Below are 20,396 nucleotides of genomic sequence, written 5' to 3'. Positions count from 1 at the left end.
CCTCCTCCCTCTTCCCAGACTCACCGCCTGCGCCCCCCATAGGTGTTCCTCGGGGCCTTGGCACATGCCAGCCCTCCCCCTACACTTCTTCCCCTGTGGGCTTGGTGGGTGAACTGCTGATCTTTCTTCCCCTCCCACCTGCTCTCCAACCTCAGGGCCCAGCCAGGACCCAGCCTGGGGTTGGGGGATAAGAGTCACATTTAACCCCTGCAGCCCTGGTGTCCCTGGCCCAGCGGAGAGGCGGGAAGCCCTGTCTGGGGCGGATCTTAAACCTGTTGGACAGGTTTGCTGTTCCCAGAAGTGGCCCCGGCTCAGAGACAGCCTAGCCGAGCCTGGCAGGATCCAGCTCCGGGTCAGACACGGCGGGAGGGAGCTGTAGGGCCCTGGAAGCCGCCAGCCAGCGCCGGCGCCTGAGGACGCCTCGGGGCAAGTGTCAGGTGGGCACAGAGGGGGCGTGGTGGCTGGAGAGGGCGGAGTCGGCTCCGTGTGTGCGGGAGGACTGGTGGAGCGGGGGACAGAGGTTGGGACGAACCAAGGGACAAGGGGACAGCGATCGAGAGAGAGGCGCCGTGGCGGGGCGGGAGGGAGGAAAGACAGACAGTGACCGGAGGCTGGGGACACAGACATGGCTCGTGGGACCTTGCTGCCTCGGTTTTCTGTTCTGTACCCTGGGGGCGCCGATTGGGGCTCCAGGAGGAGAAAAAAGAGGAGAGCCGGAGAAGAGATGGGAAAAGGAAGGAAGGGGGGGAGAGGAGGGGAGAGGGAGCCGGGAACCGACCACTGGGCTGGGGGAAGCGGGTGCGGAAAGGAGAAGTGGTGAGGGACCCGGGCCCGGAGGCGCGGGGAGGGAGGAGGCGCTGCGCCGCCCGGGAACGCGGGGGCTTTCCAGAATGTGGAGAAACAGGAAGTGGCGAGTCCCTGCCCCTGCCCCCAGGCCGGGTCCACCTGCCCCGCCTCACCTGCCCATCACCCGGCTCCTCCTCCCTGGGCGGGCCTAGCCCCGGGGTCTTTCCCTGGAGGGAAACCGAGGCTAATGGGGGACTCCTGACTTAGACCGAGAATCACCTGGCTCAAAGGGAAGCCCCCAGTGATCTGACCTCTATCCGTGTGAAGTTTTTTGCTCTTTTGAAATAATGATCCGCATGGGGAACTCGCCTGTGTGTTTGGTGCTAAAATCTCGCCCATTTAGCAGGCGGGAACGCCAAGGCTCCGCGAGAGGGAGCCACTCGCCAGGCCTTCTCCTGGGTCCCATTTCTGTCCGTGGCAGTTCCCACGTCGAGTGCCTGAATTTCACCATTAAAATCACAGGACTTCCATCCCAGTTAGATGTGAATTTCAGATACATCAAGGCTAGTTCTTTGATATAAATATAGCCCAAACGTTGCCTGGGCTATACTGGCACGAAAAATTATTCTTCCTGTACCTGAAATTCACACTTAACTTTGTGTCCTGCATTTTATATGGCGCCCCTACTTCCTTGAGCCTGGTAAAAGTGCCTGGGGGACAGTCAGGTGCCCCTCCATGGGGCAGGGGCAGAGGGAGGGGTTGAAGAAGAGGCTCTTTGACCTTAAACAGAACTCCACCAGCAGACCTGTGGTCTTCTGTGAGCCTGTCCCCACCAGATAAAAAGCCTTGGTCTCTTGTGACGATTGAATGGGGTCACTTAGGTGACCCCATGATCCAGATGTTCACCTGGAAACATTCATAATGTCTTAATACTAGGCACTGTTCATTTAGCTGTCTGAAAAATAATAGCCACTATTATCTGTGGGAAATGGAGGCACAGAGAGGCTAAGTCACTTTCTGGGGGTCACACAGCACCTAGGGCCAGGTTTTGAGCTCCAGAGCAGCATCCATTCTGGTCTCCCAGGCTGCCTCTTGCGATTCCCTGGAAATCCCCAAATCTGACTAATTCCCTAGACATCCCCAGACTTGGCAGTTTCCTCCATGCTGAGATGGCTGGACCCACCCCGGCTTGGGCAAACTGCCCCCATTTCAGGCAGAATTACCCATAGAGACCTAGTGCTTTTCTGAGGTGGACGTGGTGGAGGTCGAGTCCACGCCTCCCAGCGGCTCTCTCTGTGACCTGGACCATCTGTGGAACAGTTCTGCGCCTCAGTTTCTCCATCAGCAAAATGCAGGTACTATCAGTCAGACCCCAGAGGGCCGCAGTGGGGGCAGGGCCAGTTTTGTGGGTGTGTGACTTGGGACTTTGCTCAGGCCTGGAGCTTGGGGGGCTGTGCTCAGTTTAACGGTCCCCATCTTGAAGTTCTTGCTACTTTTTGAACAAGGGGCCCTGCGTTTTCCCATGTCACTGGGCCCTGAAAATTGTTTGATGGTCCTGTGTGAGCAGAAACTGGAACATGCCACCAGATGCTCCGCGAATCAGTTTATTCACCCTTTTGAAGCTTAAGTCTGTTGCTCAATTGGATTTCTTCTCGTTAGCTATAAAGAATAGTTCCAGGGTCAGGGTTACAACTCAATTGCCAAAAACAACGCATGCCAAAATAAAGCTCCATCTGGATATTACTTCTCTCTGGGTCCCAGTTTCCCCATCTGCTTCCTTGTGCCTGTGGGTTTGGGTACAGGAGGTCCTGAATTTGTAGGACAAACAGATTTTTTTCTCTTTTTGGCCACAGCCCATGGCATGTGGGATCTTAGTTCCCCAACCAGGGATTGAACCCACGCCCCCTCCAGTGGGTGCAAGGAATCTTAACCACTGGACTGCCAGGGATGTCCCAGGGCAAACAGATGTTTTAAAACATACTCATCTTCCTTACCAGATCCGGCCTTTGAACAGCTTTTAATTTGCTCTTCCTAAGTCTAGCTGTCTGGCAAACTCCTACTTGAACTTCAAAGCCCCAGCCTCAACACCCTCTCAACACCGCCCTCCATGATGCCCTAGGCAGAGACTTTGTTCCTCACTGGGCCCTATGCCTGATCTTGCAGATGGGAGTGTCTGGTCCTAGCTCTGTTTCTCCTAGACTGGGGGCTTCCTGAGGGCAAGGATGAGAACTGAGTCCTCTCTGGGGGCCCTGGACTTGTCCAGCTCAAGGCCAGGCACATAGCAGCATCCATAAGAGTTCACTGAATAGACAAGCAAGTGAAGAGGTGGCCTTTAAATTCAAGGGGTTGGACCAGGTACAGGAGGCCTCTGGCTGGCTGGTGAGGTGGGTCCAGGAAAAGGTGGCAGTGTCTTCATTCCCTGCTGGGGAGGAGGTGGTGCCTCCTGCACTGGCTCTGTCTGACCCGCCAGGCTCAGCCCCTGGTGGTCCAGTAGGCCCCAGCCACAGGAACACAGCAGGCCTGTGCCACAGCTGGGTCCCATCCTGTGCCTGACAATGAGGCCCCTAGAAGCCCTGATGGGGACGGAGACAGCAAGGGAGCCACTCAGGTCTTAAGGCCCCTGCCTGAGAGGATCCTGCTTTTCTCAGGGTGGCCTCTGGGGCTTATCAGACCCCATGTGCCTGGCTCCCTGACCGGCGGCGGGTGGTCCCAGGATTCCTATTCTAGAGTGGAGATAGATTAATGAGCAGACTACTATTGGTAGGGAGGCAACCAAGTGAGGGAGCATGATAGGGGGACTCAGGGCCCTTTCAGATGGTTGTGAGGCCAAGGTCTGGGCTGTCCGAGGACCCCAGTGGCTGAAAGGTCAGGGTCAGAGTGCACCAGGGGAGGGCAGAGTCATGCAAAGATCTGCAGGTAGGAATGGTTCCTCATGCTGTAGAGGAGGAAACTGAGGCTTACTCGAGAATCGAGCCCCTTCCAAATGCAGAAGGGCCTCAAGGGGTTGGGGGTGGGCTGTCACCGCGAGATGGCCCCGCGCCCAAACCCCGCCCACCAGAGGTCCCGCCCCCGCGGCATGACCGGAAGTGCGCGAGCCCCCCAAGATGGCGCCCGAAACCCGGAAGTGAGCCCGGCCGCGGCGAAGCTCGGAGAAACGGAGGCGCAGTGGGCTCCGCGCCCGGCCGGACCCGGGTCCGAGGTGAGGCGCGCCCGGCTCCACCCTCGGCCCGCTCCCGCCACCCCTACCCGGCCAAACCTCTCTCGCCGGCCCGCGCAGGCCATGGCACCCCGCGGCCGCCTGCGCCCCGAGCCGGGGGTTACAGAATTCTGGGGTTCCGGGGCCGCGGGCGTGGGGAGCGCGGCGGCGTGTCCCCGCCCTCATGGGCGACCCCCTGATCCCGCCCTCCGCCGCGACCCTCCCGATCCCGTCCTTCGCCGTGAACTCTAACCCGGCCCTCCTCGGCGACCCCGGACCTTGCGCCGCTCCGTCACCCCCGCCTGACACCCGCCTTGGCATGAACCCTGAAACAGGGCGACTCCTAACCCTTTCCTCTCTCTCTCCTCGGTGATTCCCTGATCTCCCGCTATCTGGCTCTCCCTGGTGATACCCGGACTTTACTTTGGTGACTCTTGACCCCGCGCTTCTCTGTGGCTCTCTTGCACTTGGTGACCTCCTCCTGGCTGCTCCCCGGTCATTCCTTGACTCCTCTCTTGTGCTTCTCCAGCTCCGTGACCATAGCCCCTCCCTCTCAGGGTGACCCCTGACCTTAGTCTCCTCGCTGATTCCCACCCTTTCTCCGCAGTAACCCTTCTCCCCGGACTCCTGCTGTCCTGGCTTCTCCGCCCTGCGTTTTTACGGGTGCGATCCCATGGCCTTGGGATGGGGCCCTTGCTGGTATTAACTGAGCAGGCAGAGCATGTTGGGTGGGAGTGTCTCCTAGAGCTGGGCGGGGAGCGCTGGTGGGCAGAGGCGGCCCCCACCCCAGGGCTACCGAGACCTGGAGCCTGTAGAGCAGTAGCCTGTGTGGGTTGATGGGGAAGGTGAGGTGTCCTCCCAGCACCAGGGCACTGGCGGACAGGGGCTGATGTCTGGGAGCAGAGGCGTGGATAGCCAGGCAGGAGGGTCTAGCATCATGTTATTACATTCTGGAAAGGGAGAGAGAGCTGAGCGTTGGAAGTGTGTTGGTCCTGCCTGCCCTGGGCCTCCTTTCTGGCTGTTCACTGCCTGACTGGCCAGGTGTGGTCCCCTCTGTTTGCACCTGGCCTGGAAGCAGGCTGGGAGGAAGCCTGCTGATAGTTGGAGGAGTGGTGAATGTTGCACATGTGATGAGGGGGGCTGGTGTTGGACAGACTTAAGGTGGGAACCTGCCTACCTCCTGCCAGGCCAGGTGACCCAGCCCAGAGCCAGTGTGGTGGGTCTGTCCCTGTAGGAGAGATTCGAGGCAAGTGGGGCTGGGCCCCCAGAGTCTGGAGGGAAGAAGGGCCACCTGTCAGAGGCTGAGGTTCCAGGGAAATCTGTAGAGGTCAGGCCCACCCTTTCTCCAGGCTAGACAGCCTGAGCTGGATCTGACCCTGATTTTGTGTCCCCGCCTGGGGCCCTGTGTGCCTGGCTGGGCGGGGGAGCTCGACAGTTACAGACGCTGCAAACAGAGGAGTGGCTGTGTACCCCATCCTTGGGCTGAGACTTGGGCCCACTGGGCGGCCTGGGGAGGCCACTCCCTGCCTATCTGCACCTTTTCTTCCAAAGGCCCTGTATTTTCCTAGGGGAGTCCCCAGAGGTGGGTGGTGGCTGCTCAGGGCTGTCTGCTTGGGCCCTGGGTGAGTGGGCCGGAGATGAGTGATCCCTGGACACCCCTGGGCCAGGGAGACCCAGGTGGGCATTGGACAGACCCTGGGGAGTCTGACGAGTGTGATATGCTATCCCCAGGGATAGCCAATGTGAGGACTTAGGGGAAGGCATTGGGGATTTCTAGGGCGGGAGGGCCCTTTGTTTAACTCTGTGCCTCTGAGCAGCCGTCTGCTCACACCTGTCTGGAGCCAGACCTGCCGTGTGTGTGTGCATGCGTGCGTGTGTGCATGCGTGCGTGTGCATGCGCACATTTGGGGGAAATGTCTGTGCTTTGATAAGGGAGTGAGGGGCCTTGTGTGTGTGTGTGTGTGTGTGTGTGTGTGTGCGTGTGCACGCGCACATTTGGGGGAGATGTCTATGCTTTGCTAAGGGAGTGAGGGGCCTTGTTTCTAGGGGAGCCCTCATGGCAGAGCGCAGAGGAGGCTTTGAAGTTTGGGTGGGGCAGCGTTGACCTCAGGTGTGCAGCCCAGGGCCAGGTCTCTCCAGCTGCCTGATCACCCCGACCCTTGGCTGGGGGGAGGAACGGAGGTTGGACCGCCACTGGGGACATGACCAGCAGGCTGGCCCAGCTCGGTTCTAGTAAAGTCTCCGAGCACCCCCCCAACCCTGCCAACCAACAGGGGCTGGGCCGGAAACGCTGACCCAGCAGAGAGCTCTGGCCTCATGAGTGAGCCGGCTGGGAATAAAGAGGCGACTGTGTCCAGTCTCCAGAGGCTGCCTCCCTCCTCACAGGGCCTCCGCCCCGTGAAGCTTTCACAGCCACTGGTGGAGGCGGGGTCTGCCTGTTCCTCATGTGGGGTCAGGTCGTGGAGAAGTGGGGGCACCTAGAGGCTGACACGAAGAGTGGGGACACGGGTCCCCTGGGCAGCTGCACAGGTCCAGGGGGTGTGTGTGAGTCTGCCCACGTATGTGCCAGTGTGTGTCTGTGGACACACACATGTGCAGCAGTGCACGTACGAGCCAGAGTGTGCGTATGTCACGTGTGAGTGTTGCATGCACACTTGTGCGTGGTGTCACCTGTGTGCATACATGTGAGAGTGCATGTGTGTGTGCCTTGCGTACGTGCGATCTGTCAGTGGGCCAGCTTGGAGCGTCTCCAGCCACTTTTCCACAGCCAAGGGCTGCGTGGTCAGGCGTGGGGAGGGCCGGCCACAGCCAGCTGCCTGGAGTGGCCAGGCGCGAGGTCACTCAGGCCCAAGCCTGGCCAGCCCTGCTCGCCCACCATCTCCCTGTCTGCCCAGCCCAGATACAGCCTGGTGTCCATGGGCCAACACTCCCGCTGGAACTGCCCTCTCCCCTGCTGCTGGCAGGTCAGTCCCCTGTGGGCCAGCTGAGCAGGGCTGGGACAGAGCCAACTTTCTGCATCTTCCTGCCGTGGTGACAGCTGCCAGCCTCCCTCGCTGGGGGTTGTGGCTGCCCTGTCCTCAAGTGGGTGACTCAGGTGAGGGCGATTTCTAATGCTCTGGGCTGGCCCGGGTACCTACTGCTAAAGCCTGTCATTTATATATGGTGATGTGGACCCTGAGAACACGATGCTCAGTGAGGGAAGCAGACACAGAAGGACACACAGGGTGAGATTCCATTGGTGGGAAATGTGCAAAACAAGCAGATCCACAGACACAGAGAGTGGGTTCCTGGTTGTCAGGGGCTGGGGAGAGCGTGGGGGAGACTACTGATGGGAGTGAGCTCTCCTTTTGGGGGTGATGGAATGTTCTGGAATTAGATGGAGGTGGTGGTTGCACGAGTCTGTGGTTGTATTGAAGGCTACTGTGCTGTTCACTTTAGGTGGATTAAGTGTATGGCACGTGAATTGTGTCTCCATAAAACAGAAAAGTGGTTAAAAAAAAAAGACAAAAAAAAAAGGAGAGACAGCAGGGCCTGGCCTAGGGTGAGGGGGTGTCGGCTGGCCCCATGAAGAGGGCAGAGGAGATGCCATCTCCTTGTTTTATGGAGGGTGAACAAGACTCCCCTGGGAGCTCCCCAAGCCCCAGCTCTGCCCTGACAGCTGCCGGCAGGAAGTGGGCTTGTGGGGAGGCAGGCTCCTGGTGCTGGGGTGTCTGGGCCGGGTGTGGGCAGTAGGAGGCCCAGAAGCCCCTCCCTGAAGCCTGGCCCTGTGGGAGGAGGCGCCCTGGTAGCTGTAGCTGGTAGTGCCCTGACCCCTCCTGTAGGCTCCCGGTTGGCTGGGATACTCGGCACATTTCCCCCCCACCCCCTCCACCCTCCCACTACAGTGACTCCTCCCCGGTCAGCCTTACACTCCCCCTGTGCTGCCCATGGGGCAGAAAGGGCGTCCGCAGCCTCCCAGCCGGGACACTTCGGGGAAGGCATTGAACTTGGCGCCTGCAGGGGGTGGGGCGGGGGAGCAGTGGTCACCCAGCACCTCCCTGGGTCCTCAGGCACCCCTTCCGTGCCAGGCGCTGCCCAGCCTCCCCTGGGCCCCAGAGAGGGGCAGGTGCCTCCAGCCTGGCCTCCATCCCCAAGTGAAACCGAAAGTGGCCTCTCTGGCCTTCCTGCCGGGCCACATCCCGGAAGGCTGGCGCCTGGCATTTCCCAGGAGTCCGGGTGGGCGGGAGTCACAGCAGCCTGGGGTCAGAGGCTGACCCAGGAAGTGGGGACGAAGTGGGGAGGGGTAGAATTGTGGGGCAGGGAGCCTGTGTGACTCTGAGTCACAGACTAGGATGGGGTGAGAGTCCTGCTCAGAGATGCCCAGAGCTACCAGGAGCCAGGGCTCCCCTGGAGGTGAGGTGCCGTGAGGGAAGGCTGATCCAGGAGCTGTGACAGTGGGGGGGGGGGCAAGCCTGAGCACTCCGCCCCTGAGCCCTCTCCTATTCTGAACATTCTGGTGTGTCCTTAAAGATCAGTGCCACCAGGGCCACTCTTTCCCAGCTTGGGGGTGTGGCTCCGCCCTGGAAACTGCAAAGTGGGGCAAGAGACCCTTCCCTACCACCCACCCATAGCCCTGTGGGGGCCCTTCTGCTGTCGCTTGGGGTATGTCAGCTGACCAGGGATCTGAAGGGGGGTTTCATCAGATTTGGGAGCTCAGCCCGTTATCTGGGGGGCAGGACTCAGAGTGAGTGAGCCCCCAGGTGGGTGTTGGGGACTGTCCGGATCACCCTTGGGGGTGAGTGATCTTCACCATGGGAACCTGAAGGAAGGCGTCCCATGCTGGGACAGAATTGGAGTGCAGCTGCCACCACCAGATCCAGACCTGCCACTCGACTTGCAGAACCTGCCCATCTAGACGCCCCAGCACATTCCTGCACTGGGGGATGGGGGGAGGCCCCGCCAGCCTGCAGCTCCTCCATGGCCCTGAAGAGGCTGCCCCATGAGGGGCCACCGGGGGCTTCACCACCTCCAGGCACCTCTGGGGTGTTACCGTGCCTAGCCCTACCGCCCACCTGTCCACTCGTGGGCTATGTCCTAGCTGTGTTCTGGGGTCAGCTCAGTAAGGGCGCCAGAGATGTCCCCGTCCTGATCCTGGGACCTGCAGACGTGTCCCTTCACATACAAAGGGATTTCGCAAGTGGGATTAAACTAGGGGCCCTGAGATGGGGTGACCCTGGGTCCCCGGGGCCCCAGCGTCATCACGGGGTCCTCATGAGCCGAGGACTCTCTCCAATGAGGCCGAAAGGGACTGAGGGTCAGAGCTCAGGGGCGTCCATATGCTGCGACTGAGGCTGCTCTAACCATGGGGCAGCCCCTTGGAGAACTCTGCCCTGCCGGCACTGTCAGCGCTGAGCCAACCTTGGGAGACCCAGAGCCAAGGGCTGGCGAGCTTGCTTGGATGTCTGACCTGCAGGCCTGGGGGAGGGTTTGAGTTTGTGGATGTTCATCTGCACAGGAAAATCAGACACAAGCCTGTCGGTGGGTCTTGGGGCCCCTGCTGCTGCGACTTAGGAGTGTCTGCCCTCTTCCCAGCACAGGGGTGCCCTTTGGCTTGGGCGAAGGTCTCTTATGATGTACTTGGCACCAGGCTGGACCACAGGAGCCCAAGGAGGGCGCTGGCCAGTCTGACCACTCGCCTAGTACTAGTGTGATCCAGCCGTGGGGAGCACCCTCCACTGCCTGTCTCTGGGCTCTCCAAGGAGCTGGGCAGAGGGACCTGGTGTGCCAGCTGGCCTGAGACTCTTGTCATCAAGCAGCAAGCGTCAGGAGGAACAAACTCTTCTCCCCGCCGACCCTGGACATCAGTGTCCAAGGACTAGAATGTCAGGCCTGCAAGATTCAGCTTAATGTCCACTCAGGGGAGAAAGATCCAGGGATCAGAAGAGACCACAAGCTCAGTGTATCTAAAGCCTTTTCAAGACCACAAATAAACACGAGCCCTGAGCAGGCACTTCCCAGAAGAGGAAGCCTGCATGCATGTGTACTATCACCATGGGCAGCCACTCCACACCTGTCCACATGGATGCAGGTTGGAAGGTCCATTAGCTGCAAGGGGGGTCCAGCTGGAACACCATCCTGCGGGCTCTCTCCTGATAAGGCTGGAACACGCCTGAGAGTGGGGATCAGGGCCCTGAGACCTAGGCTCAGCATTTCCAGCTGTGACTAAAGAAGTTCCTTGTCCTCATCCCCATTCCCTTCTGGGCCATCGATTGGGTATGAAGGGCTCCATGCCCCAAAGCTGTGTCGTCAGAGCTGGTAGGGTTGCTGACTGGCCTCCCGAGGGCTGTGAGACTCCGGCAGGTCCTTATAGGTTCGAGGTGGCCCTCTAGGTGTGGGAGCTGCTTTGAGAAGCACCTGGCCCACAGTTGGCGCTCAGAGTACCCTGGGCCAGCGGTTCTGTGCCTGCTAGCAGACAGGTCTGCGGGCGCAGACACAGCCAGTGCAGGTGACCCTGAATCGGTGCCCACAGGACTCAGCCTTAGGGTCTCCTCTTCTGCATAAACGTTCATCTCTGCAAACATCACTCCATCACCTGGGTCTGGGGTTGGTTATCCTCCAGCTAGGGTTTTTCTCTGCCTTCCATCTGAACGTCCATGGGCGGCTGTAACAGCTGACCACAGGCTCAGCTTAAACCACAGAGATTTACTCTCCCAATTCTGGAGACCAGCTGTCTGAGATCAAGGTACAGCAGGGCGGTGCTCCCTCCACCCACTCCAGGGGAGGGTCCTTCCTTCCTCTCCCAGTTCCTGGTGTGGCCTGCAGTCCTTGGTGTCCTGGCCTTGTGGGCACAGCACCCCTGTCTCTGCCTCCGTTGCCACACGGCCGCTCCCAGGGTCTCTGTGTCCAGATTTCCCTCTTGTAAAGACACAGGCCCCACCACCCCATCTTAACTCCTTTTGTCTGTGAAGAGCCTGCTTCTAAGTGAGGGCCTGTTCCTGGTGGACCTGAGCTTGGGGGGCACCCCTCTCTCCAGCATGCCTCCCCTGTTCCATCACTTCCTCCCACACACACGCTGGGCCCTCCTCCATAGCCCTGTACCCCTGTCGCTCACCAGCTGGCCCTGTGTCCCCATGTGTCCCACCTGAGTACCTGGCCTGGTCAGTCAGTGAGGAGGGGCCCCTGAGGCTTCCCTTGGGACCCATCCCCTCCCTTTTTGGCCCACCCATGGAGGTGGCCATCCAGGTGCCTGTCCCCTTCCGGGGGTTCTGACAGAGTAAGCTGTGCCAGCCAGCCCAGATGGGACCTCGGGGCATGGCCAGTGCCCCCAGGACAGAGCTCCTTTCCCTTGCCTGACCTTCCCTGACCCTCTGCCCTTCTGACTGCAGCACATCCTGACCCGGCTGGACCCCTCTATCAGGAGCAGAGGAGACTTTGGGTACCCCTGCTGGGGACTGACCCTAGGCTGGCTCTGACCAGTGGGGCAAGAAGGGGGCTCCCCACCCCAGCCCTCCCCCAGACATCCCAGACCCGGCCCCCTGATTCTACCCAGGCCACTGCCCCCAACCAGCCCCCTACTCATTCCCCCATCCCAGGGCCAATGCTCAGAGTCCAGCCAAGGGTTGGCCAGAAGGACTGCTCTCCTGCAGCCTGGGGGAGACTGGCAGGTCCCTCATGCCTGGAGAGGGGGTTCCTCGGGGGCCTGGTAACACGTGACCACCAGAGCCCAGGCACCACCAGGCAGGGGTCCAGGTGGCTGGTTCCGAGGGTGCCTGGGGGGCTGAGCCCTTAGTGTGCATCAGATGGCCCACCCCGGGGGCACTGGCCCTGCACTGAGGTCTGGCGGGGGCACCGAGGTGAAGTGGGCTCAGCCGAGAGGCAGGGGTGGCCATGGTCACCCACCAGCTGGGTGCATCCCGGGGATCAGGCTGCCCCAGATCAGGCCTCTTCCCACATTCCACCCCCTGCCCCGCCATCATCCTGTCCAGGCCACCAATTCCTTGATCTTGCTGTTTTACAATGACTCATTCGAAATGTGATCTCAAAAGGAAATCCTGCAACTCAAAGCTGGGTGAAGTGCAGGCCCCTCCCCAAGAGCACCTTGCCAGCGAGCACCCCTGCCGCACGTGCCGTGGGGCTCACGTCTCAACAAACATGCTGTGGCCCCACCTCCTTCATACCCGGGGAGTGCAGCCTCTGAAGCTTGGGAGCTGGTGACGCTGTCCTGACCCCAGGGGGGTGGGCAGGTTGGGGCTGCTCAGCAGAGGTCAGAAAGTGAGGGGGTGGGAGGACTGTTTGAGGGTGCAACAGGGTGAAGTGGGCTGAAGTTGGTTGTGGGGCCCAGAGACGACCTTGCGCCTGGGCATCCAAGGATGGTGATGCTGTAGGGGTGGCCTCTGGGGGTGTGGGGATGGTGGTGGGCACAGTGTCGGCCCCACCCCAGCCCCTGACAACCAGGAACCCAATCTCTGTGTCTGTGGATTGTTCTGTTCTGGACGTTTCCCGTCAGTAGAATCACACCCTTTGTGTCCTGTGTCTGCTTCTCTCACTGAGCATCGTGTTCTCAGGGTCCATCCATGTGGTAGCGGGTGTCAGGGCTTCACCCCTTTTTGTGGTTGAGGGATGTTCCCAGGTGTGGAGGGACACGTGTGTTGATCCATCATCCACTCAGGGACACTCGGGCTGTATGCACCCTTTGGCTGTTGTGGATGTGAGTATTCAGGTTGCTGTGTGGGCGTGTCTCCATTCCCCTGGGTGGACACGTGGGAGCAGGACTGCTGGCTCTGAGGTTACTGTGTAGCCGGGTGAGGTGCTGCTAACCCCCAGGTGGCACCATGTCCCCTCCCCCCATCTGGGTTCACGATCCCCAGCGGCTCTCGACTCACAGTCCTGTTGCTCCCCTCCTCACAACCCCTCCAGGTCTAGGTCTGAATGCTCTGCTTGGTCAGAGAAGACTTCTGGGGTCCCCAGGGCATGCCCCCCCCACGTCTTGGTAGAACAGGACAGACAGGTCCCGTCACAGGAACCCCCCCAGTCACGACTCCCCCCACAGAACATAGAGAGCCCTCCCCACGGGGACAGCCTCTTCCTCTGGAAGGACATGATGCCCTGGGTTGCAGCATGGGGCCTGAGCCTGCAGGCCCACTCAGAATAGGTGCCATGCAGGCCTGGCCTTCTGCCAGTGGGGGTCCTTGGGGTTCCATGCACCCCAAGGACAGACCAGGGGTTCCCCTCCTGTGCCTTTTGGCCATGGTCTCTGGATGGTGCTTCCCAAGGGAGCAGCCCCAGCCTCTGCAGTTGTGGAGCTGAGAAGCACCTGGGAGTGAGTATAGGATTGGCCCCACGTAGACCTGTTGAGGAGTCCATTGAATCAAGGAGCTTGAACTGAGGGTCTCTGTGATGGCTGTGGTCGCTTGAATGGCTTGGGGTCTTGGAGGCTCCGGGTTCCATGGAGCTCCTGACAAGACTTATGCCCAAACAGCCCATTCTCCTGATGATCAAACTGAGGCTCACGGAGCTCTGGGCCCTGAATCTTTGGAGGTTATCCCACTGTTAGACGTGGAGCTGGGTTTGACCATCCGCTTGACCGAGGCCACAGGTCCCAGAGCAGCCGTGTGTTCCTCATGGTGCAGCCAGGTCCTGCTGGGAGCTGGGGGGCTGGCGTCCTGCCAGCATCTCCAGCCAAGGTGGGGCAGCCCAGCCCCCACAGGCTTCCTGAAGGGCTGAACGCAGCCCCTGTCCCTCTGGGCCTCGGGTGAGGCACTCACGGGCAGCGAGTGGGTGCAGGCGGCCCTCCCCGCCCCCCGCGGGATTGCACAAGACTCCGTGTGGCAGAGATTACTGGAAGTCCTGAGGATTTCTTCACTCAGGGCTTGGCCGGGAGTGGCAGCCGCCTCCCCTTCCTGCCTCTCTGGGTGATTAACGTCCCGAGGCCTTGTCCTGCGGGGCACTCAGTTAGCCCTCCGTTGGCGATGTGGCCTGCAGTATGTCGGTTCTACCCAGGCCGTGGGCGGGTGGGCATGGCGGGGTGGGGAGATCACATGGGGCTGGGTCGTCCCTCGTGCTTTCCCCATCTGGGTGTCTGCCCCCCTTATCAGTGAGACCCTATGCGACCCTACCTAGCCCCACTCGGGTCTGGGGGCTCCTTCTGGCTCAGCCCAGCTGCCCAGAGAGCCTTGGCACACTTGACCTGGCTGCAGTAGGATGGGGCTCCCGTGGCCCTGCAGCCCCTCTAGCTCAGAGCTGCCAGTTGGCTAAACCTCTTCCAGACGCTAGTCACAGATCTGGGGGTGTGTCCCTGTGGCTCACGGTAGGCTCCCAGGGCTCAAGGTTCCCTTTGTGGGTGGCGGGAGTGGCCCCAGAGCCCACAGGATTCAGGGGCCTGAGAACAAGGGTGGGAATGCAGCGGGGCCCCCACCCCCAAGGGGCTGCCCTCATCCTGGAGGTCTCTGCCATTTGCCTAGGAGGGAGTGACGGGGCACCTGATGGATCCCCCAGCACAGCCCCCGCGTGGGTGGGGTAGTCAGGTGGGCTGGGGTCATCTGAGGGTTCCCCTGGGGATCCTGCCACCCCCAGCCCACTGTCCCCAGAGGCACCCTTCCCCACCCTTTGGGGTTGGAGGGCAACCTTGGGACATGCCTGTCTTTCCCCAGGTCATGATGCCGCCGCCGCGGAGCAAGAAGCCCAGATAGCTGCCCCTGCGGCCTGGCTGCTGGAGCCCCCTGATGCTGGCAGTGGGGCCCGCCATGGACGGGGAGCTCCCTCCGCATGAGCCCCCGCCGGCTGGCAGCGTCCTATACAGCCCGCCGCCCCTGCAGACCCCACTGTGTGGGCCCAGCGTCCAGGTGAGCCCCAGCCCCGGGTGTGTGGGGTGGACCCTCTGGGGGTCATGCACCACTCCCGAGTCCCTCACATGTTTGCTGTAAGATTTCTAATGCCAGGACCTCGGCTGGCCCTTGGGGACGCTCGGCCTGGGTGACTGTCCTCACCCATGAGATGTCAATGGCTGGGACTGCTGGCTGGTCACACTCATCCACTCTGCCGCAGCACTTCTTTCTCCTTATTTTTCAAGACTTTATATCTGAAGCAGTTTTAGGTTTATGGGAAAACTGCACAGAAAGGTCCCGTACAACCCTCCCCATGCCCCTCCCCTCCATTAGTGTCTCAGGGTCCTCAGGGTGCTGAGCCCAGAAGCCGATGCCCATCAGCATCACTGTCTGAGGACCATAGTGACATTTGGTTCAGTTTGATTGCTAGGTGTTCTGTGGGTTTTGACAGATGTCAGGTGACCCGTATCCACTGGTCAGCATTACAAAGCAGTGTCACCACCCTAAACCCCCCTGCCCCCATCCATCCTTCTCTCTCCAGAGTCTCACCTTTTTCAGAATGTCCTAGGGTGGGAATCACACTGTGTAGACTTTTCAGACCAGCTTCTTTCCCTTAATGTTGTGTGTGCAGAGCTCTTCTGAGTCTTTCCATGGCTTCACAGCCCATTTCTTTCTATTGTCTGCATGTCCCACGGTTGGTTTATGCTTCCACCTGCCGAGGGACAGCTCACTCACATCCGAGCTCTGACGGCTGCAGTAAAGAACTGCAAGTGATAGAACGACTGCGGGTGCCGGGCCTCCTCATATCACAGAGGGTATGGAGGCCTCGCACAGAGAAGGGGCCGGCATACTCCAGCGAGTCCAGCCTGCCTGGAGCAGAACGGGGCTCCTTCCCTGCAGAAAAGAAAAGAAGCTGAATGCCTTTGTGGGGAGACTTGAGCTGCTCGGCAGGGGGAGCAAGTGGGATGTGGGCTGCGTGGGCGCAGCAGCAGCAGCAGGTACACTCGGGAGTGTCCTCCCCTGACACCTGCTGGGATGGGAGGGAAAGATCGTCAGGGGGAGAGAGCGAGGATCCAGCTTGGGGTTCAGAGAGGCCGGGCACTAGGCCTCTGGGGCAAGGCAAAGTTCCAGGTCAAGGGCCCAGAGCCGTCAAGGGGCACCCCAGACTTCCAAGTGTAGCATCAGACGGGGCTGTAGGTCATGCACAAACCCAGGATCCACCCTGGGCACAGCTGTGCCCCTGAGGCACCCTGACACGTCAGAGCACAGCACCAGGTCAAGTCAAGCAGGCCTCACCATTTGGTAGGGAGGGAGCGAAAGCGGATCCAGCTGAAGACCCCCTACAGCCTCAGGCCAGGCCTCCCCCCAGGCACTGCCTATGCCCATCCAGCTACGCCCACAGAGGCCCTGCCCTCCTCGGCCCCGCCTCTCTCCAAGCCTCCGCCCACCCATGCCCTCTCTGACTTGTGGCATGAGGTGTGTTCCTCCTCACATGCCGTGTCTCTCCGTTTCGTGGGCTCAGAGCCTGCGCCTGTCATTCTTAATAACCCTTTAGGATTCCTCCTTCTCAGCGTCCCATCATCTGCTTAATTATTTCCCCGTTGTTTGGCCTTTGGGGCGATTCCAGTTTTCTGCCGCTATAAATAGTGCCACTGCGTTTTCTCCCTGCTCCTGGATGAGTCCCTGGGGGTATGCTTCTGGAATAGAATTCCTGGGTTAGAGCAAGCCCCAGCTTGGGCAGGTTTGCAGACGACGGAGCTCTTCTGCAGGGAGTAGGCTCCTGCCATGTCCCATGGTGGTGACCCAGGAAGCCAGCCATGGGGCAGGACACAAGCTCTGCAGGGACAGCACATGGGGACTGCAGGGGCTGAGATACTGGAATCGAGGGGAGGATATTTGGGCCAAGATATCCTGTACCTGAGTACAGGGAGGTGCCGTGTGGGGGCTGAGCTTTGCTCTGGGCAGTTAGAGCCCACAAAGCAGGCTCTTGGGCTGTGCACAGAGCCTGTCCCTCTTGGGCCACTGAACATGGGGGTGGCCCCTCAGGCCACATTGGGACTGGCCCACAGTATTGACAATAAGAGCTATCTTTTCTTTATCTGAAATTCCAATTTCACTGGCCTGGTTTCACTGGCAGTTCTGTATCTTATCTGGCAGTTCCGTGTTATCTGCTGCACACCTGAGCAGGAGTGTCATCTTCCTTCATCAGTTTACACCTGGCCTGGGAAGCTCCTGGCTAATCTCCCAGGACCTTCTCCTCCCCAAGGGGAGGGCCAGCCTCTTTGTCTCCAGGCAGGCTCTGATTGGCTAGCCTGCGCAGGGACCCATCTTGGGACTACTCAGGTCCCCCAGGCCTGCCTTCTGAAGGTGGTGTCACTCCCACTGGCTGCAAGTATAAAATCCCAGGGAAGGCTCTGACTGAGGGAGACGTCAGGGGGCACCCCAGGCTTCCAAGTGTAGCATCAGATGGGGCTGTAGGTTGTGCACAAACCCAGGATCCACCCTGTGCCCAGCTGTGCCCCCGAAGGCACCCTGACACGGCAGAGCACAGCACCAGGTCAAGTCGAGCAGGCCTCACCATTTGGTAGGGAGGGAGCGAAAGCAGATCCAGCTGAAGACCCCCCACAGCCTCTGAGGGGTGTCACATTGGGGTCATGTGCCCCCCCTCTGAGCCAGTCACATTCTATGGACCTTCCTGTTCACCCCGGCCCTCTGAAGATGGATGCACAGTGAACCTGCTGGGAGGCCCCTGATGAGGGAGGGATTCAGTGCCCTCTGGACCCTGCCCCAGGGCAGTGGGGGGGACCAGGGACGCTGCCCCACCACCCCCTCCCCTGACGCCCACTGCTTTGTCATAGGACACCATGCTGCACTACCCCTGGTGGAACAGCTTCTCGCCCACGACATACCCAGCCTTCTCCAGTGAAAGCCAGTAAGTGTCCAGCTCCCAGGGTCCTGCTGGGGGCCCCCACCCACAGGGGCTTCACTTTGCCTCTCCATCCCACAGTCAGGGCTAAATGGAACCAGAGCTCTCAGTCGGGGAGTGGGGCTTCAGTGTCCTATCAGGAGAGTTGAGACCCAAGCCCTAGACTGACCTGCTGTGATCTGCCTTAACAAGAACCCTCCAGGGAGACAAGCAGCAGTAGTGGGGACAAGGGAGCCAGGGAGGGCCCCACTGTGAGGACATCATGTGGGCAGTGAGAAACTATGGGGCTGAAAGGAGCCTAGAGGGCAACTTCGTGAAGGGCATTGGCAAGCTGGGTTTTGAAGGATAAATAGGAGTTTGCCGGGTGGGGAGCAAGCCTGGAATCCGGCCAAGGAATGGCCTGTGCAAAGGGCATGAAAAGAACATGCAGCCAGAGCCTCAAGGTTTTTCTGGGGTTCCATGTCTGGGGACATGGGCATGTGGGCCCCTCCTAAGCAGAGTTTCTGAGGTGCCAGAATTGTTCCTGCAGGCTGTTGGCCCCCACCTCTGTCCTGTATGTGGGGTGGGTGGGCAGAGTCCCACCACGCCACCGGCTCAGCTTCCTTTTCCTCCTCCAGCCAGTTCATGAATTCTTCCATCATGGGCCAGCCCTGCGCGGATACCAGCTATGGCCCTGTGGCCACTGCCCCCAGCTTCCCACCAAAGAGCAGTGATTTTCCTCAGGTAGGAGATCTTTGCTGGGCTGCGCGCCTCTTGGGGGTGTTAGTGCCAGCGGACGGGGCTTGTGTGGCGGGATAGCCGGTGTGACTTTTCCATAGCAGGGGCGCTGGGTCAGAGGTCATGTCACTGAGGCCAGGGGCCCATCTGCTGTCACTCCACCTGCGTGCGGGTCACAGACCGCATCACAAGCACCTGATCGCTTTGCCCATACCCATGCTTGCTCCATTCGGGTGCCTTGGTGGGTCCACAATCCCCATGCCTCGTCCAGGGGGTTCACAGGTGGTGCCATGCTTCCCTCCACTCAGCAGCCCTTGATCGAGAGCTGCAGAGGGGTCTGCGGGAAGAAGCCCAGTGCCATCCTGGGGGGGGCTTAGTGCCAGGGTGACCCCCACCTGGGGGCAGGAAGTAGGGGCAACAGGGGCTGTGTAGTGCTGAGTCTCCCTTGGAAGTTTGGAATCCTCAGCCCCCAAGTGGCTCCTGTATCTGGGCAGACTCAGTGCACAGTCTGGGGACCATCCAGTGGACTGGCTGGGGTGGGGGTGTCAGGTGCTCAGGTTTCCTTTCGTAATGTGGGAGCTCGTGGGCCCCACCAAGTGACAGGCTGAGAAAGGCCACGGCACACACAGGCCAGTGCAGGCCCACTGGACTCACATGGATCCAGGCCAAGGCCCTTCCGACTAGCCTACACACACCAGGGGCAGCAGGACTGGCCAGAGATCTAGACAGGGGCGGTGGGGGTGTGTGCTGCAATGACTGCACCCCCCCCCAAATCCGCATCTTCTTGGGACCTCAGGATGAGAAACTACTTGGCTGTCGGGACTTTGTGGGTCAATTAGTAAAGACAGAGCTGAGGTCATTCTGGTTAGAGTGGCCCTAACCTTGCCAGAAGTCCCTATAGAGACACAGCGTGGGGAGGCATGTGATGAGGGAGGCAGAACCTGGGCACTGGGGAGGCAGGGAGATCTCAGAGCCTGGAGGCGTTGCCACCATGCCATGCCCTGGATGCCTGCCCTAAACGCAAGATATGTCTATCATTTGAGCTGCCCCATCAGTGACCTTTACAGCTGCCCAGAAGGTGACATGCTGGTCTTGTGGCCCGGGGAGCAGAGCCTGCCCCTGGGGACCCCTGAGGCCCCAAGGGCAAGGATAGTGGAGTGGGGACAGGAGGCCCGTGGATCTAGCCTCCCAGACTCTATAGAAGGATTTGCGGTTTCCATTGCCTGCCACTGGTCCGTGAGGACACTGTTGACCACCCAGGAGAGGAAGGTTGGTGGGTTCACACTCCCAGGGCATCCGCCGTGGCCCCTCGTCTCTGGGCAGCTGATGGGCCTCTTGTCCACTGGGTCCAGGGCCTGACTCCGTGTCCAGACTTGTTCCCTTGCTGGGACATCCTGTGCTGGATGGCTGAGGCCTGGGCCATTCTGAGTCCAGGGCCAGCGGAAGCCTTTGTGGGCTGACCCAGCTCCTGCAGCCGCCCAGGTGCCTCGCTCCCCGTCCCACTCACCGCTTCCACCGCCTCCTGGGCTCTGTCAAGAATTCACATGGCTTCCAAGCCAAGAATTCCTTGGGGCACTGCATCCGCTTCTTGTCACGGGTGGGGAAGAGCACCCTGCGTGGCCCCTCACTGGAGGTCACACATCTACCCCACAGAAGCTCACAGAGTGTGGCTGCAGGCCACTCACCCTCCAGTCTCCTTTGCCGGGGGCAACTTGGACCAGGTCTCCCTTTAAAGCAGTGAAACGTCTTCAAACGAGCTCTCACCCCATTGCTGACCATGGGGTCACACAGATGTGAGACTGTAGTGCAGCCAGGGTTTGACTCTGTCATCAGCATCCTCCATCTCCCCTGGGACCCCTGTAGCTGTGGCCAAAAGCAGGACGGAGTCCAGAGTGCACCTGGCATTCAAAGTTCTTCCCAGCCCAGCTCCGGCCTGGTAGGTCCACTCTGCTCCTGGTTCAGACTGAGT

At 60.2% G+C, this 20,396-nt stretch overlaps 1 protein-coding gene across 7 annotated transcripts in view; it reads left to right on the top strand.

Annotated features, from left to right (window-relative positions):
- The first annotated feature begins 1,034 nt into the window (after positions 1-1,034).
- SBNO2 (strawberry notch homolog 2) overlaps positions 1,035-20,396 on the top strand; it is a 41,927-nt gene continuing 22,565 nt past the window's right edge. For 4 of the 7 annotated variants that reach the window (XR_014057176.1, XM_081502454.1, XM_081502452.1 and 1 more), the window contains exons 1-4: positions 3,879-3,985; positions 14,611-14,802; positions 17,643-17,716; positions 18,328-18,433. Coding sequence is in view for 6 of the 7 variants with exons in the window: in XM_081502454.1 (XP_081358580.1) it covers positions 14,683-14,802; positions 17,643-17,716; positions 18,328-18,433 (300 nt within the window). In the remaining variant the exon portion in view is untranslated. Of the gene's footprint in view, positions 2,142-3,878; positions 3,986-14,610; positions 14,803-17,642; positions 17,717-18,327; positions 18,434-20,396 lie in introns of those variants that run through there. The other 3 variants (XM_081502456.1, XM_081502455.1, XM_081502453.1) reach the window with 2 other exon arrangements.

Source organism: Giraffa tippelskirchi, chromosome 6 (assembly GCF_054371585.1).
Source record: "Giraffa tippelskirchi isolate mGirTip1 chromosome 6, T2T-mGirTip1v1.2.pri, whole genome shotgun sequence".
In the NCBI taxonomy this organism is placed as follows: Eukaryota; Metazoa; Chordata; class Mammalia; order Artiodactyla; family Giraffidae; genus Giraffa; species Giraffa tippelskirchi.
Note: the sequence above shows the minus strand (reverse complement) of the source record. Positions and strands in the feature narration are given on the sequence as shown.